The sequence below is a fragment of the Elgaria multicarinata genome, chromosome 4 (assembly GCF_023053635.1).
Source record: "Elgaria multicarinata webbii isolate HBS135686 ecotype San Diego chromosome 4, rElgMul1.1.pri, whole genome shotgun sequence".
Classification (NCBI taxonomy): Eukaryota; Metazoa; Chordata; class Lepidosauria; order Squamata; family Anguidae; genus Elgaria; species Elgaria multicarinata.
Window position 1 is genome coordinate 4,018,094 of NC_086174.1, and position 12,946 is coordinate 4,031,039.

The window sequence follows — 12,946 nt, forward strand, 5'->3', positions numbered from 1 at the left end:
ATCATTTTGTGCACCTCTGTCATGTCTATTATTATTCTTATTTATTTATTTATTTATTTATATAGCGCCATCAATGTACATGGTGCTGTACAGAGTAAAACAATAAAATAGCAAGACCCTGCCGCATAGGCTTACATTCTAATAAAATCATAATAAAACAATGAGGGGAAGAGAATGCACCAAACAGGCACAGGGTAGAGTAAAACTAACAGTATAAAAGTCAGAACAAAATCAAGTCTTAAAAGCTTTACGAAAAAGAAAAGTTTTTAGTTGAGCTTTAAAAGCTGCGATTGAACTTGTAGTTCTCAAATGTTCTGGAAGAGCGTTCCAGGCGTAAGGGGCAGCGGAAGAAAATGGACGAAGCCGAGCAAGGGAAGTGGAGACCCTTGGGCAGGTGAAAAACACGGCATCAGAGGAGCGAAGAGCACGAGCGGGGCAATAGTGTGAGATGAGAGAGGAAAGATAGGAAGGAGCTATCTCCCCTCAGCCTACTTTTTTTCCAAGCTAAACACTCCAAGCTCTTGTAACCTTCCCTCATAGGGGAGATGCTCCAGCCCCTTGATCATTTGAGTTGCCCTTTTCTACACTTCTTCCTCTATAAAGCAAAAAATGAAGCCATAAGGCTAGGAGAATAAGGATAAACCCTGCTGGATTAGACCAATGCTCCACCCACTCCAGCATCCTGTTCCCAGCAGTAGACAGCCAGGATCCTATAAGAAACGCACAAGCTTTTTGGTGGAAGTGCAAGATAGAAATGAAATGGTGTATTGGCTAAAGTGTTGGACTAGGAGTTGGGGGATCCAGGTTCTAGTCCCCACTTAGCTTTGGAAGCTCACTAAGGCCATAGCTAGACATAAGGTTTATCCCTGGATCGTCCAGGGGTCAAACCTGTTCATCTAGGTGACACACAGGGGATCCAGTGCTCAGGCAGGGGCGAACCCTGGATGATCCCAGGATAAACCTTAGGTCTAGCTGTGGCCAAAGTGACTTTGGGCCAGTCACAGACTCTCAGCCAAACCTATCTAACAGGGTTGTTTTTGTGAGGATAAAATGGAGGGGAGTTAAGCCTATGCGGCAGGGTCTTGCTATTTACTGCTTTACTCTGTACAGCACCATGTACACTGATGGTGCTATATAAATAAATAATAATAATAATAATAATAATAATAATAATAATGAGGAGGAGGGTTATGTACGCCACCTTGGGTTCCTTGGAGGAAAAAAGGTGGGATATAAGTGCAATAACCTATAAGGGCTTAAACGGCTTGGGACCACAGTACCTGACGGAACGCCTCCCCCGACGTGAATATACCCGGTCACTAAGTTCAACATCTAAGGTCCTCCTCCGGGTGCCTACTCCGAGAGAGGCTCGGAGTGTGGCAACGAGGGACAGGGCCTTTTCGGTGGTGGCCCCCAGGCTGTGGAATGATCTCCCTGATGAGGCTCGCCTGGAGCCAACGCTGCTATCTTTCCGGCGCCAGGTTAAGACTTTCCTCTTTGCCCAGGCATACGGCAGCACATCTTAATCACCCACATGTTTAGTTTTTTTTTTAAACGGTTTTTAATGCTTTATGTGTGTATGTTCTGTGTTTTAGAATTTTAAATTTTGTGTACTCGTTTTTATCTTAATTTTAGAATTTCTGTAAACTGCCCAGGGAGCCCTGGCTATGGGAGCAGTATATAAATGCAATAAATAAAATAAATAAATAAATAATAAATCATCATCAACAACAAATTAATTAATTTCATAAAATGAATAAATAGATAAATAAAACAGGGCTCAAAGGCAAAAGCTGACTTCTGTTTATTTATTTATTGCATTTTTATGTTGTCATTCCACGCCTCCAACAACTGGTATCGAAAGGTTCGATCCACACAATTCCATCTCGTTATCGTTGTTAATAGCCATTTGTAGATTTCTCCGCCATGGTTTTGTCTAATTCCCTTTTAAAGCTTTCTCAGCCAGTGGCTAACCCCACACTTCGTGGCAAAAACCTCACTAAAATATATGTTGCACGGAGGAGTACTTCCTTTGACCTCTCCTGAATATTCTGCCCGTTAAATTTCATTGGGTCGTTGTTGAGATCTAATTATGAGGAGGGGGCGGGCTCCTTCAGTTGAAGCTGGTGGCTCCGATATCAGTGGGATGGTGAATCCTTTCCAGGTTTCAATCCGAACCAGTCAGATCTCTAAAGAACGTATCCAAGGTGCGGAAGCACCTTAAATATCTCCTTTAGAGTTCTGACTGAAACCCGGAGCGGAATAACTCCCCCACTAACAGTACAGCCCTCAGCCTCCACTCTGCTACATCTGTTTACTTTCTCCACAATCTATAGAATCATAGAATCGCAGAGTTGGAAGGGGCCTACAAGGCCATCTAGTCCAACCCCCTGCTCAATGCAGGAATCCACCCTAAGGCATCCCTGACAGAGGGTTGTCCAGCTGCCTCTTGAAGGCCTCTAGGGTGGGAGAGCCCTATCACGTCATCCCGTACTCTCCTTCTTTTTTATAAACCAAAAAGCTCCCAATCTTGCAACCATTCCTCATAGGGAGTTGCTCCAGCCACCTGATCATACCTTCTGACACCTTTTCCAGCTCTACAACCTCCTTTTCTTTTCTTTTTTCAAGATGTGACAAGGGACTGTCCACAACCGTTCCAAATGTGGCCGGGCCATAGATTTTTCATAAGGGCTTTGCAATGTTGGCAGGTTTATTTCTGACCCCTTTTCTTATCAACGCTTATCAAATTTGCAGATGACACAAAATTGGGTGGGATAGCTAATACCCTGGAAGACAGAAACAAACTTCAAAGTGATCTTGATAGGCTGGAGTGCTGGGCTGAAAACAACAGAATGAAATTTAATAGGGATAAATGCCAAGTTCTACATCTAGGAAATAGAAACCAAATACACAGTTACAAGATGGGGGATACTTGGCACAGCAATACTACAAACGAGAAGGATCTTGGAATTGTTGTAGATCACAACCTGAATATGAGCCAACAGTGCGATATGGCTGCAAGAAAGGCAAATGCAGTTTTGGGCTGCATTAATAGAAGTATAGCTTCCAAATCACGTGAGGTACTGGTTCCTCTCTATTTGGCCCTGGTTAGGCCTCATCTAGAGTATTGCGTCCAGTTCCGGGCTCCACAATTCAAGAAGGACGCAGACAAGCTGGAGCATGTTCAGAGGAAGGCAACCAGGATGATTAGGGATCTGGAAACAAAGCTCAATGAAGAGAGACTGAAAGAACTGGGCATGTTTAGCCTGGAGAAGAGAAGATTGAGGGGAGACATGATAGCACTCTTCAAATACTTGAAAGGTTGTCACACAGAGGAGGGCCAGGATCTCTTCTCGATCCTCCCAGAGTGCAGGACACGGAATAACGGGCTCAAGTTAAAAGAAGCCAGATTCCAGCTGGACATCAGGAAAAACTTCCTGTTAGAGCAGTACGATAATGGAATCAGTTACCTAGGGAGGTTGTGGGCTCTCCCACACTAGAGGCCTTCAAGAGGCAGCTGGAAAGCCATCTGTCAGGGATGCTTTAGGGTGGATTCCTGCCTTGAGCAAGGGGTTGGACTCGATGGCCTTATAGGCCCCTTCCAACTCTGCGATTCTATGATTCCTAATAATCCCCAACAAAAAAAATGTACTTTTTTTCTCAGCTGCCACCCATAAAACGGGTTGCCGTTTTCATTGAGCTGTCAAATCATGATCCCCCAGATCCCAGCTCACGCCTGTTCAATAAAATATGTGGTTTGAGTTATGATTTTTAAAAATGCCTCAAAAATTATTATAAATAAATAAATAAATAAATACAGTCTTGCATTTGTGACCTTGGATAGCCGCTGTCCCCCATTCAAGTTGTCACAGCTGGACCGAACGAGGATTGCAATGAATGAATGAGCGACTCTAACTGCAGCTAGATGGGTCGGGCTCTGCGTGGTGCTGGCAAGATCATGCCTGTACAATTAGAAAATGCAATGGAGAGGTCATTAAGATTCATTTGGATGGCCTCTCTTTTCCATGCTGTGCCGCACGGCCTCCTCATTTCAGGGAGATGACGAATTCCATCCGTAATGGGCTCCACCTTGAATCTACTTCCAAGGGCACTGCAGAAAGAACAGGCCTTCTGCAAGCTGTGCGCGAGGGATCGGAGGTGTCACGACCATACCGGGGGAATGCGGGAAGAAACCTCTGGTCACTTTCTGGCCCTGTTGGTCCAGGTCATCATGGTTATCTGGGAATTATGTGTCGGATGCTTGAGCTAGATGGATCTCACTATAGGAAGGCAGGTTCCTGCGACAACCATCTCTCTGCAACTCGGAAAGCCCTATGCCAAGCAAAAGACGATGCAAGAAAATAGATTGTGTCATTCACCTGACTTCATGAAGTGGATAGGACTCCCAGAAGCAGTCTTTACAACTGGCGTCTCCAATGTGAGAAGGATCTCGGAATTGTTGTAGATCACAAGCTGAATACGAGCCAACAATGTGGTGTGGCAGCAAAAAAAGTAAATGTTTTTTGCGCAGAGTGGTAAGCGGCAGTTACTGCAGCCGAAACTCTCCCCACGGCCTGAGTTCGATCCCAGCGGAAGCTGGGTCTCAGGCAGCCGGCTCAGGTCGACTCAGCCTTCCATCCTTCCGCGGTCGGTAAAATGAGTACCCAGCTAGCTGAGGGAAAGGTAACCATGACTGGGGAAGGCAATGGCAAACCACCCCGCTATAAAGTCTGCCAAGAAAACATCAGCGAAAGCAGGCGACCCTCTAGGAGTCAGCAGTGACTCAAGTGCTTGCAAGAGAGGTTCCTTTCCTTTTCCTAATAGAAGTATAGCTTCCAAATCGCATGAGGTACTGGTTCCCCTCTATTCGGCATCTTGAGTATTGCATCCAATTCTGGGTACCACACTTCAAGAAGGACGCAGACAAGCTGGAGTGTGTTCAGAGGAAGGCAACCAGGATGATCAGGGGTCTGGAAACAAAGCCCTATGAAGAGAGACTGAAAGAACTGGGCATGTTTAGCCTGGAGAAGAGAAGATTGACGGGAGACATGAGAGCACTCTTCAAATACTTAAAAGGTTGTCACACAGAGGAGGGCCAGGATCTCTTCTCAATCCTCCCAGAGTGCAGGACATGGAATAACGGGCTCAAGTTAAAGGAAGCCAGATTCCAGCTGGACATCAGGAAAAAAATCCTGACTGTTAGAGCAGTGCGACAATGGAATCAGTTGCCTGGTGAGGTTGTGGCCTCTCCCACACTAGATGCCTTCAAGAGGCAGCTGGACAACCATCTGCCAGGGATGCTTTAGGGTGGATTCCTGCATTGAGCAGGGGGTTGGACTCGATGGCCTTGTAGGCCCCTTCCAACTCTGCTGTTCTATGATTCTATGATTCTAACTGCATCCCGTAAGACAGCCTTCCTCAACCTGGGGCGCTCCAGATGTGTTGGATTCCAACTCCCAGAATGCTGGCTGGGGCATTCTGGGAGATGCAGTCCAACACATCTAGAGCGCCCCAGGTTGAGGAAGGCTGCTGTAAGATGTGTGGCAATGAAGGCAAATGTTGCTATGAGCTACTCTTGCAGGTTAGCACCCCTAGAACACACCGAGGAAAAGAGGGGCTCGTGTTGCTGTTCTCCTTTTCCTCTGAGGAGTGAATTCTTCTTCTGGAAGGACAAGAGCACTAGAGGGTCCTGGTGCCGTTGTAATCATCTGCCTATCTACACATGTACAGGTTGAACAGGTATTCCCAAGGTGCAGAAGGAAACGCACAGTGTCCAGCCCGAAAGTCCAACCAGCCCTTAGCACAGCAGATTCCATATACACACACCCAGAGTCCAGTTCTGCTATCCCAGCCATGAAGATCAATTCCTGCCTTACCAGTAGCAGTCTCATGGTTCATGGATGAAGAAAGTCCAGGTCGCGTAGGGAACTGCCCAGCAGAGCAGTGTTGGGAACTGTCCTGTAGGCGAGGTGTTGCTTCAGCAAGGGCTAGGCTCCAACTGAGCAGCTTTATAAGGGAAGTTGTTGCCCCAGCCCTTCCTGGCTTGTCATTAGGGCGCGAATCCAGAGCAGGCTTCCCCTTCACAAGTAGGGCTCAAGGATATTTGACATGCTGCCAGATGGACCCTGCACCTGCAGCTCTGAGCGTCTGTCTGGATACGCTGCCGTCTTTGTTCCCGGGGTCCTGTGGGTGATCTTGGTGGTCCTGGAGGAGCTGGGTGGGACTAACCCAGGTGTTTTTGTTCTTCCAGCATCACAGCCCTCTCAAGTGGGGCATCACTCCAGGCAGTGCTCTTGGGAGGGCTGTCAGGATCCTCCTATTGCCCTTGGGTCTCACAAGCACTAGGACCAGCGATGGTGTCTTCCTTCTCCTCCTCCAACAAGGTCTCCTCCAATTCCAGGGTTGTCCTGGCAGGAAGACCATAGGATACAACACACCCACACACATTTCAAAACTTCTTTTGTGTAATTCTGGAGTCAGACTGGGCAAAGTTTGATTCTGGATAACTTGGGACACGCGACAATGAAACTCTGGGTTTCTAACATTCAACAAAGTAGAGAGACTTATGTTGTATTCCGTATCGAAAAGAAGGGGGGGAAACACATACAACTCTTTAGCTGGTGACAAGGAGGGGGCTTTTTTACCCCCTCCCTTTCAACTTTCCCCGTTCAGATCATCTCACCCCATAGATAACGGATCACAAAACAGCCACTTAGCTGGGTCACTGACTTCTATCAGAAGCCAATTGTGCGATGACAATGGTGTCCACCAGTTTGCTTTCTCTTCCATCCAAAGGGAATTGAATTCACATTGAGGCCATTAAAAGCCAAGTGTGAGAATGAACCCCACTTTTTCCATGCTCAGATTGCTAACCCATCCACTTTTCCATCAATTGTAGCCATCTTTTAATTGTACACAAACTGTGTGTGCGTGTGCGTGCGTGCGTGCGTGCGTGCTTTACCCTTTAAACCTAACCATTCAAACATCTTGTTCGCCTCGTTTATTCTGCATAGCCTGACTCAAGGAAGGACAAAGCACGAAACTTCAGCTAACAAGTATTGAAGTTTCCTGGTCTTCAGAGCAAAGTTTTTCACACAATAGACCAGTTTGTTGCAACTGTCTCCAGGTGTCAACATGGGTGACCCCCAGAATTTTACAGAGGAAGAATGGGGCAAGACAATCAATCAATCAATCAATCAATCAATTTTCAGCCCATCATGTTCTTCTAGAAAAACTGCCATGAACCAGAGAGAGGGAGGAGGAGGAGGAGGAGGAGGAGGAGGAGGAGGAGGAGGAGTTGTTGTTAAACAAGTTCCTTGTGCATTTTCTAGTTGTGTGAGATGGTTGGCTTGCTTAAGGCCATTCAGTGAGTCTATGGCAGAGGCAAAATTCGAACTAGGAACCTCCTGATCTTAGTGACTATGTCCCTTTCTACACCTACAGATGTAGAGGGAGGGAGAGGCGGCGATCCCAGACTTACCTGCTTCTAGGATCGTTGCCCTCAGTCTAAACGGGCCATGTGACGACACGGGTGTCGCACCTGTTGCAGCCGCCATTTTTTTAAAGGGCCAGAGCTGGAGCGCACTCATGCTCCAGGTAAAAAAGAAAGAAGGCCCGCTCACCACCCCACCCCACTCCCGATGGCTCTGGACTCCCCCGTCCCGGCTCCCTCCGTCTGATGACCCCCCACTACTCACAGGGCAGAGGAAAAAGCCAGAACGGACACTCCAGATCATCCCAGGACTACACGCAAAACTGGGATAACTGAGGTCTCAGTTATCCCAGGGAAATGGAGGGTTCATCCCTCCCTGATTCCAGGATCCCCTGTGCGTCATTCATTCATTTATTTATTTATTATTGCATTTATATCCTGCCTTTGTTTTTTCCTCGTAAGGAACCCAAGGCGGCATCCATAACCCTCCTCCTCCTCTCCATTTTATCCTCACAACCACAACCCTGTGAGGTGGGTTGGGCTGAGAGTCCGCGACTGGCCCAAAGTCACCCAGTGGGCTTCCACGGCCGAGTGGGGACTAGAACCCGGATCTCCCGACTCCCAGTCATTTGGACACACAGGGATGATCCCAGGATGATCCCTCCAAAACACGATGGTGTAGAAAGGGCCATTGTGTGGTTGGAAGAGAGAGGCAAAGAGCCGTCTCAGCATGCAGAGATCTGGGTGAGAATTCCAGGAACATAGAGAAGCGGCAGAAGCCAGCACCACCACATGCATGAATTCTAAAACCCACCATTTGCAGTCTCTTTTCTTCTTAAACCACCAGTTTAAAGGGCGGGGTGGTCTGGGGGCAGGCGGGGGTGGTGGGGGTGGCGAGAAAGAATGTAATTTTAGAACAGCCTGAAGCTGGGGGGGGGGGGAGAGAGAGAGAGAGAGAGAGAGAGAGAGAGCGCTCTAATAGCCCTTTCTTAGTTTTTCCCGTACAAAGACCAAGATGATTAATTTTGCGTGGCAGCGTTCTCCTGAAATGAGAGCTCCCCGTTAACCGTTGTTGCTTCTACCCCCACCCCAACTGCCCCTACAGATCTGTGTCATGGAGTGCGAGGGGAAGCTATTTTCCAGCGCTACCTGGGGCCTCTGCCACCAAGTGACCAGTGGGATGGCCTCTTGGTCACTAGGCCTGGACAGCCTGGAAGATGACCCGAAGCGGCCCTTGGAGATCTGGGACGGAGGCCTGGTGGGAGGCAGAGGCCACCGCAAACGTCTCGGAGACCTGACCAGAGTGGTGGACCTCAACAAGGCGGACGGTGAGAAGCGGGTCTCCAAACTGGGCGGCCTCGTCCGCCCGTCGGAGGCAGAAGGAGGCACCAGCGATGGAAGCCAAGGCCCGCTTGGGGGTTTGCCAGGCCGGCTCGAGATTCCCAAGAGAATGGGGGATTTCCTGAGTGCGCCGTTCAGTTACGGGCAGCTGGCAGAGCCGGAGGTGCAAGAGCTCCAGAAACGATTTGGGGGCTTCATCGGCGTCCGGAAGTCGGCCAGGAAGTGGCACAACCAGAAGCGGTTCAGCGAATTCCTGAAGCAGTACCTCGGCATGTCCCCACGTTCCGTCGAGTACGACGACTCGGCCGACGACGGGAAGGAGCAGAACGAGATCTAGACGGATGGACTTCCTCTGGGTTGTTTTACTTTCTCGTCCCACCAACATGTTGTGAATTGGTTTCAGATCTGCCGCGGCCAAAGAAGCCAACCTTGTTCCGCCTCTTCTCCTGTGCCCTCTTGATCAGCCATCGAAGGGTTTTCTTAGAAATAACGCTCAAAATCGTTTCGTTTAATAATATGTCACAGTTTTTATGACCCAGCCCGAAGCGTAATTCCTTGGAAACGCGTTCCGCAAGATTACACTAAGAACTGATCTGCACGTGATACAGGATGAAGGAGATAGAATGTTCAACTTGACCACTTCGGACATCATAATGGGAGTCATTTTTTTATGCAACCCACGTTATACTGGTTTTAGTCTCCACTTTATAGTTCAGCAATTAGAGTTTACTTTAGAATTTATACCCAGACTACCTGGTTATTGGGTGACATACTATTATTATTATTATTATTATTATTATTATTATTATTATTATTATTATTATTATTTTACCACCCCATAGCCTAAGCTCTCTGGGCAGTTTACAAAAGTTAAAAACAGTGAACGCTAATATTGTTGCTAGATAGACAAACACATGTCAAAATCTCCCTGCATGTAGTAAGCTAGCACATCAGGAAGAGGTCTGCTTTAAACTTTTCTCTCTGACATACTAGTTTTCTACATGCCAGAAAGATTGCTGTTCTTCTTTCATTTTGTGGGGGACATTCAAAAATGCAAAAAAAAAAAAACCACCCTCTACCGGCAGTCTGCAGTGATCCAGCGGAGAATTCCACCCCCTCATTCCTTCAAAGACAGATCAGTTCTTACTTCTCTCTGAGTATGTTCCGGATGTTTGTAGATGACTTGTGATATCTAGAGGTGAAACCAGGGTCTTGTTTCTGGGTTGTGACTTTGATTTGTTTATAACTGGGATTTAATTGGGACAGAACCCAAATCCAGGATATGTTCCCACATGGGGTTGACGTCTTTGGTGTGGCAGTGCATGGTGTTTGTGGATTTTTCTTACACGTTCTCATTCTCCACCCCTCACCCGCTCTCTCTCTCTTTCTCTCTCCATGGCATGCATTTTGTCAAAGCCGCTGTCTCTGTGCTGTCAGTTTCAAAAGTGTGTTTTTGTAATTGCCAGGACCAGGGGTCAGCGAGGCACCTGTCGCACCCCCCCCCCCTTCCTCTCTGCCTTACCTGGTAACAATTCTCGGACAAGACGCATGACCGAAAACAAGCAATGTAGCTGGGTTGGGTACCTACTTCTGTTAATTGTTGAATGTTAAAAAAAAAAAAAATCTTTAAAAAAGGAAGTGAGATATGAACCCTGTTCTTTTAAATTGTTTCAGACACAACGATTTCTCCATTAAACTTGTACATAGCAAAAAGAAAAAAAGAGAAAAGATTAATAAATTAGTTTTCTATTCCTGATGTAGCACTGTGATCAGCACACATTCAGTCAGTACGGTGTTACTGTGCAAACTGGTGAACCGCTCTCATCAACCCTGACTCTGCCCGGCCACCCCACGCTCTCGAGGCTTAAGGAGAAAGATGGGTCACTGGTGCCAAACCACAGGACTTCCTTTCAAAGTTGGGTCCCAGGCTGGGAAGGTGTCGTGCTCCCCAAACTTCCTGGGCCATAGGAATGTTCCAGGCACCCCTGGACAGAGTCCATTTCCGAGTCAAAGCACGGGGAGACTTCGGGTGCAATGCTATACGTACTTACCTGGGAGCAAATCCCATGGAACTTAATAGGACTTACTTCTGAGTAGATACTCACTACCACAGGATGTAGTGATGGCCACCAATCTGGATGGCTTTAAAAGGGGGATGGATAAGTTCCTGGAGGCGAAGGCTATCCATGGCTACTAGCCCTGATGGTTGGGTGCTATCTCCAGTATTCGAGGCAGTAAGCCTGTGTGCACCAGTTGCTGGGGAACATGGGTGGGAGGGTGCTGTTGCACCGTGTCCTGCTTGTTCATCCCTGGCCAATGGCTGGTTGGCCACTGTGTGAACAGAGTGCTGGAGTAGATGGACCCTTGGTCTGATCCAGCATCAGGGCTCTTCTTATGTTCTTACATCAGCAGAGGCTGTTAGCTCCAATGCCAGTGGGCCAGGGAATCCGCTCCAGGTTTCAGTCAGAACTCTAAAAGAGCTATCCAACGTGCTTCAGAGTTCTGACTAAAACCTGGAGCGGACTCACTGCCCCACTGACATTGGAACTACCAGCTACCACTGGGATACATATAGAGCTCCATCACACCAGCGATTTATTGCACACTCGCCGTGCCTGGTATGTGGATTTGCAGCACGGTACTCACGTGAAGTCATCCCTGCCCTGCACTCATCTCGCCCCTTCCCCCCTTGTTGCGTTTTATTTTGGAGCGGGGAAAGTCTGGATTATTTTCCCCTCTCGCTTTTTCCCTTGTTGGGGGTGTGTGCTAATTGGTCTTGTTAATGAAAGGGAAGGGCGGGGCAGTTCTCCTCCACCAGCACGGTCGTCATAGGGACTTGTTAGTCGGTTGAATGGGCTTTTTAGTGCTCCAACGCCCCCACTCCCATTGACCGCAGAAACGGAGCCCAGATGAAACCTTAAAAGTAATTCCTAGATAACAAAGCCAGATCAAGGGGGGGGTTGAAGAGCCCACGCCAACCAATGAACTGGAGGAGGAAGGAGAAGTTGGAATGGAAGAGCAAACAAGCGAAAACCCACATGAAAGAGACCATGCACACAGGCTTAACACGCATATGAAACGGTGGTTAAAAAAAATGCAGAGATAAACCAGAGGGGGGGGAAAAGGTGTGATGGAGCCCATAGGATTGTGTTGCATACATGGGTCTGTTCAGACAACACTTCAGGCTCTGTGGTTAGCGAAACTGTGGTTCTCTGGGGTTAGCACAAACCACAAGCCATGCTGTCGCACACAACACTTTAAGCCACGGTTAGAGCCGCTAACCCTGTGATTAGTGAGTGAGCAGGGTTTAGCAAAACACATCACACAAGACTAGGGTGACCATATGAAAAGGAGGACAGGGCACCTGTATCTTTAACAGTAGTATTGAAAAGGGATTTGTATACATGTCATTTGTATACATGGGGAACCTGGTGAAATTCCCTCTTCATCACAACTGTTAAAGCCGCCCTCTTTTAAATCTGGTCGCTCTAGTATAGCTCCTGCAGCTTTAACTGGTGTGATGAAGACGGAATTTCACCAGGTTCCCCATATATACAAACGACACCTGCTGAAATTCCCTTTTCAATGCAACTGTTAAAGATACAGGAGCCCTGTCCTCCTTTTCATAGGGTCACCCTACACAAGACACCTTAAACCCTGCTGCTTAACCAAAAAGCCTTAACCAGCAGGGTTTAAGGGGTCATTTGAACAGGCCCATGGTGTTTTTACAATATATACATTGCTATACATATTCATTCAGCCAGAATGAGGAGCAGAGAGGCAGGCAGAGTCTTCAAAGGATATCAGACCTTCCCAGAGCAACAACACGCTGGTGGAGCTTTCCAAGTGTGCTTGTGGTCAGCCAGCTGCAAAACTGAGTCTGCAATTCTACACACAATTAATATGAAATAAGACCCGTTCAGAAGAGTGGGACTTTCCCACAGTTTCCTGTAAATATGCATGGGATTGTCCTAGAAGGCTCCTTTCTCTGACCAAATACGGCATTGCAAAAGAGGTCCCGTCTACTGCTTCCTCCCCTTAACTCAGGCCACTGAAGCATGGCACAAAAAAACCCAGTTTGCAAGTATCAAAAGAATGATGGTCTCAGCTATCAAGTTTCATTCTCGTGTGACCAAAAGAGTAGGTAACATGGATAGGGAAACATTTTTCTCC

The 12,946-nt window shown here is 47.5% G+C and overlaps 1 protein-coding gene across 1 annotated transcript in view; it reads left to right on the forward strand.

The window, feature by feature from the left end:
- The window catches only part of PNOC (prepronociceptin), a 58,641-nt gene extending 49,402 nt beyond the window's left edge, over positions 1-9,239 (forward strand). Inside the window, exon 3 of the mRNA XM_063123778.1 lies at positions 8,538-9,239. Coding sequence (XP_062979848.1) covers positions 8,538-9,110 — 573 coding nt within the window. The 3' untranslated portion in view covers positions 9,111-9,239. The remainder of the gene's footprint in view (positions 1-8,537) is intronic.
- Positions 9,240-12,946: the final 3,707 nt, after the last annotated feature.